General features: G+C 26.6%; 1 protein-coding gene and 1 long non-coding RNA gene across 2 annotated transcripts in view; both read right to left on the reverse strand.

Moving 5' to 3' along the window:
* Nucleotides 1-1,306, reverse strand: part of LOC107884040 — a 6,473-nt gene extending 5,167 nt beyond the window's left edge. Inside the window, exon 1 of the long non-coding RNA XR_001679668.2 lies at nt 88-1,306. This is a non-coding gene — a long non-coding RNA (uncharacterized LOC107884040). The remainder of the gene's footprint in view (nt 1-87) is intronic.
* A 956-nt stretch (nt 1,307-2,262) lies between these two features.
* Nucleotides 2,263-6,064, reverse strand: part of LOC100570631 (UPF0764 protein C16orf89 homolog) — a 9,120-nt gene continuing 5,318 nt past the window's right edge. The window contains exons 3-6 of the mRNA XM_003245277.4: nt 4,798-5,063; nt 4,547-4,688; nt 3,458-3,569; nt 2,263-2,406 (exon numbers count right to left, since the gene is read on the reverse strand). Of these exons, the coding sequence (XP_003245325.1) occupies nt 2,310-2,406; nt 3,458-3,569; nt 4,547-4,688; nt 4,798-5,063 (617 nt within the window). The 3' untranslated portion in view covers nt 2,263-2,309. The remainder of the gene's footprint in view (nt 2,407-3,457; nt 3,570-4,546; nt 4,689-4,797; nt 5,064-6,064) is intronic.

Here is a 6,064-nt window from a genome sequence, read left to right on the forward strand (position 1 = left end):
TTCCTCCCTTTTTTGTAGTTATTACACTACTATTATTTGGATAATTAGGGAGTGGTGATATAGGTTAATTAAATATTGCGTACTTACATGTAAACCTAGTACTATATACTATGTAGTAAATTGGTTTGCTTGTGCAAAAAACAAATTAATAGCAACTGGTGTTTCACGACTTCACATAACAGTTAGTAGGCACCTCTCTTCCTAGTATGGCTACTACAGTAGCAGTGTTAAGGACAAAGAAAATATATAAATAAAGTAACTTTAAACTTTTTAGAATAACGTGGTTGTTTTCTGTAATCTGTAATTAAGTATGCACTAACACATAGTACGAATCTTTCTTGATATTATAAAACAAAAACTGCTAGTGATTGTAGGATCTATAAACTATCCTAGACGGCACTACGGTAGTCGCAACTCGACACTCACCACTCAAGACTCAACAGTCAACAGTCTGCTGTATGCCTGTATAGACGTATAGTGTATACTTCGTCGGATATTATAATAGAGATAAACTATCTCTACAACCCATTATAATATTTACAAGTGTCATCATAAAGACATAATTAACACATACAGAATAAGATAAGAATACAATAATAGTAATGTACAGCCGATTATAATATCGACACGTATCACAAATGATTAGTCATCATACTTCTAGTATCTAAATTATTTGTCTTGAAGAATTTGTTTATATTTTCAATTTTCAGTTGTTCAAATATTTATTTTGTATTTTTGTAATACCATATCATTTATGTATATTATATTATTAAATTCATGTATATTAATTATCAAATTAAAATACTTTGTCTTTATAGTGATATTATATTAATAATCAGGGGGAGCGATTGCAGCCTGCAGGGCTACCAAAAATCAATATGGAGGAGAGGGCATTAACAACAACAACAAAATAACACATTTTTTATTCAACTTTTAATAAATATACTTTAACGTCGTAATAATGATTAGGATTAATAGGTAAGATAAGCTAGATAGGTATATTGTAATCGTCACAGATCGTCACAGAAAATTCTAAAAAATGTTTGTATAAAACCAAAGTTTTACGAGGTGAGTAGGTGACTATTTTATATAGCTACAAATTCAAAAAACCATCAAAATATTGCACAAAAATTAGACTCAAATATGAGTGGAGCATAAATAAGTTTAAATTGCAAAAGATTAATACCGATAATGGAAACCATAAGCTTATATTATGTGGCCGACAAGAAATAGCTTTTCGTGGTAGTGTGGTACTAATGATTGCGGAGCACTTATATTAGAAAATGTCCAACACAATGATGGCAATTTGCGTGCTTTATTGGAAATAAGTGTTTCATGTGGTGATAAATACTTAATTGACCATTTGGAAAATAAAAAAACTGAATTAGTCCTATCGGCTATCTTATTTATGTCCTCTGATCCAGAATAATTTTATTGACATTCACGGAAAAATTATATAGGAACAGATAGTTGAAAAAATAAACAAATCCAAATGTTTCTCAGTATGGTTAATGAGACAACTGATAAATCTTGCTCTGAACAGTTATCATTGTGTAGGTATATGATATTTGGATCAAAAATATAAAATCCTTCGACGAATATTCAAATCGTATAAGAATACGGAATCTCGACTATAACATTTAACAGTTACTATTTAAGCCAACTTGTAAACGGATACCAAGGTATATCCATTTAATTTATTATAAATTTATCATCAATTTTAACTTCACGACAGGCAGTAACTTGCAAGTAGGTACAATATTTTATTATTTTTATCACTATTATTTTGTATTAAACATCTATACAATTTGACTAATATTGACTATGCAGTATGCAATATGTTATATTTTAACAAGTACGAACACATTTTGAAATATTATAATTATTTAGATTAATATTTCTTGTAATATGTATATTGTATATACTATATATACCTACCAACGTAAAAAAAATGGACATCTGTAAAGTAATTTAACGATTTGTTTTGTTTTTAATAATTATATTGTAATAATATGTACTTATAATTTATTATTAGATTTGACTATAAGAAAAAAAATATTATATATAATGCATATATTATTATATTATATCGATAACTGATAAATTGTACAAAATGTGCGTTGTAATATTTTATTATATTATATATTACATAATTATAATAATTATGGTTTAATAACGAAATTGTGTAAATATTTTTGTATTGTAAATCTTCCATATTTTATCCTAATGACCAAAATGAAATGATAAATGTATAATATCCAATATTATATTATATTATTATATTATAATATATTATAGTATTTTGAAAATCAATATGCCCCATATTTATTGACTTGGTAACATAGGAACTTCCAGTACACTCCCAACGCTGCCAATGATACTCCTGTCAAGTGTGAATCACAAGACCTAAAACATTAATGAACAAATATTATGTAGTATGTACTCATCAAGTAGGTATCAATGAAATAAACATAAAATATTTCAGGATTTATGATTTAAAAACACGTCGTATCCGTATGTGTTAAACCCACCAACTTCATTATTATTAAATTGTATACTATTATTTATTAATTAAATAAATATGCATCCCCGTGGTAGATTCTTAATACAATTATACAAACGTGGTTCAATCTGAATCTTGTATTCCGATTATAGTGATTCAATTGTCTATAAGTCTTATCTATTAATTTTAATTTTGTGGCATTTAACTTACAAACGAAAATATTATCATAATACATTAATCGAAAGAAAGTCGTCAATAAATAAAACAAAAAGAGCCAAATTATTTTTAAAATTATACTGTGTCTAGAAAACGCTAATGTAATTTTGTGAAAAATTTAAGTCTGAATTTATTCAATTTACGAATTCCATAAAAAAACTAATCCGTTTTTATCTAAAACTATAATCCGTTTTTATCTAAAACTAATTTTGCTTAAAAATTCCTGTTTTTTTCAGAATTATATTGAAAATTACCTACTTGAAATATTTGATTTTCTATATGAAAAACGATTCTGAGCGGTTAGCGTAGTCCTTATAAGTTATAATATTATTTTTTTTTTATTCGTTGCTATGGTGATAAACAAACAGTTAGAAATTAAAATCCCATTTTTAGTGGTTTTTCGTAATTTGTCGGTAGTTTTTCTCGACGCTTTCTAAAACTACATGTAATTTTCAATTTTGACCTCCCAAAAGTACCAACTAGGTTCACTGTTTTATCAGAAAAGATGCTAAAATCGAAACATGCTTAATATCCAAAATGTTGCTGACAGACAGAAAAAAAAACACACATCATTGTAAGACCAATACATTCTTTCGCTCCGCTCAGAATCTAAAACATAACCATAATAGTTATGCATTGTTCACTTTGCTATGAATAAAAATTAATCCAAAACTAACACACGTTTATCATTAGGTTAGAAGTTTTGGAACCGAAACAATTAAAATCTAATACACTTACGATTTGTTATTTTTGTGTTGAGTACACTTATTGTGTTTTATTGAAGACACAATAATTAAAAACCATTCCGGCTGAAAGAAATCCACCATATTTTGCATTCCACAAACTGCAACTACATAAGAACAACAATTTAAAAATATAAATCGTGGTGGGTACCTTAAGGCTTAAATTAATATCTACCTAATTTTTACAATGTTTGTAAAATCATAAAATGTTGCCAAATTTAACATATTATAAAATATTAATAAATTTATGAAACTCGTAACTAAAACTAATTAATTGAAACATTAATAATTATACTAATTTATTAAAAAATAAGATCGTTGTATAATTAAGGTCTAAGGATACTAAAGCAATTCTATTAAAAGGATCTAGGTCCACAGAGTTATAAATATTTGTAAGAAAAGAAAAGGCTTTGATAGGTAGGTACTTCAAATTATTCGCAAAACCATTCTTGTTTTATATTGAAAAAAAAGCAGCCGGGGTTTTTTTAAAAATGAAGTTTAAAATACAATTATCTAATTGGACATTTTACGTAGAAGTGCATGTTGTATTTTTAAAATCATTTTGATCAATATTAACAAAATTATAGCCAATTTAACTAGAAATTATTATACTTAGTATATTATGTTCATTATTTTATTAGATAATATTCCCCGCGGCCGCAATACAAGGGCCGCATACAATGAACTGTTTGACACCAATGGGCAATGGCAACCAATAAATAAAAAAAAATACTAATTTCTATTATTACTATGTATTATAAATTGCAACCAATGGCAACCATTTATAAACAACTTATAAACTTATTTTATAAAATAATTTTTAAAAAAAAAAGAAAAAAACATCCCAACAAAAACACTCCGCCAAACTCGCGCTGTGTAAAAAAACACCAAATAGGTATATATATAAAAGGCTCTATAAATTCTATTAATTATTGATATACTTGGTTTCCACCTCGTTATTACACGATACCAAAAAAGTAATTTCCAATCACAATGTGATTTGATCGACATGATACAACACACAATGTAGCTGTGAATCCGGCTTTAAATTTTAATGTTACCTAAGAGTTATCAGTTATCTTACTTTGTTCGATGAATAAATCTTTGTATCTGTCCAGCATTTCAAAATCTTTGGCCATATTTTGAGCTTCTTCAAAAATTGTACTGCATTTATACTGTATTATTTCTTTTAATACATTTCGATGTTTCAGATTGTTACATTTCATCTGACGGAAACAATACAGTATAATATTAACACCATAATATTATGTTAATATTATAATGTCAGTTTTAGATAAATAAAACATGATCGAATAAAATATATGTTACACTCACTCTCTTTAAAAGATGAATGTACAACACTTGGTGTGTAAGCGCGTAACCGAGAAATTGTTTTTGAAATTCTAGTTGAAAGCATTCATACGTTACACGGCATGAAGAAATTACTTGACCAATGCATTTATCTGAAATGTTGCGAAAATATGCATCACCGTAGGCTAAAATATCCTCATCGAACCATATTTTAGCGGGCAATGTAATATTTGATTTGTGTTTTAATGTTTGGGGAGAAATCCAGAGTTTATGATCAAGAATTGTTCTCACTGAAAATCAATTTATAGTAATACATATTAATGTTATTATTGAAATGCATTAGACACATTGACACTAACAGTGTTACCTATATAGTTAAGACTTAAAATGTATCTATCATTCGGAAAAAATAAATTTATATAATATGGTGTGCAGTACTATAAACTATTAACATAATAGATATACCTACCTATTTATTTAATTAATTATTAAATAGATAGGACAGATAGGTACTGTTATATTGTAATTTATCATAATATAAGTAAATAAATGTCCAATATTGGTTTTTAAATTTTCAACGTATTTTAAAAATTAAAAGACGTAATGAAAATATCAAATAGGTACATAATAATATTATGTATCTATATGTAATAAACGTAAATATATTTCATATGTAATTTAAAAATCAATAGACTACATTACTACAATTAATATTAATGTGACCATAAGTAATAATTATACCTATATATAATTTGTAAGAATGTTTTAATTAAAATTTTAATTTTGATTTATACGGTTTAAGCTAAATAATAATAACATAACAAATTTTTTAATTGATGGTTACAAAAAAACATTAAAACTTTTGTTTTAACTTTTAGTGGAAAATAGATAGGCATATGTTTACATTACTGGGAGATGGTAAATGGATTTGGCCAATTCCTATAAATGAAAAGTAAATTTTGGCCGAAAAGTGAATAATTTAATACATTATCACACGTATCAACGTACATTCATATAATCATATGTATATGAAATTAAATTAAATAGAAATAAATTTTAAAAAAACAATATAATATACCTACATAGTAGTATACATTTGTATGTTCACAGTCTTTTTTTTTTTTCACCGCGGTAATTTCACAACGTACTAGGGAGGATGTCCGCCTTGAACACAATAATTTTACTGTAACAAAAATCACGGGGGAATTTAACACTCGTTATCCACCTATTTGCCACTCACGCAAAAATATTTACCGTATAGCATTTTACAGGGGAGATTTCACTTTTTTTT

This window comes from Acyrthosiphon pisum, chromosome A1, assembly GCF_005508785.2.
Source record: "Acyrthosiphon pisum isolate AL4f chromosome A1, pea_aphid_22Mar2018_4r6ur, whole genome shotgun sequence".
Classification (NCBI taxonomy): Eukaryota; Metazoa; Arthropoda; class Insecta; order Hemiptera; family Aphididae; genus Acyrthosiphon; species Acyrthosiphon pisum.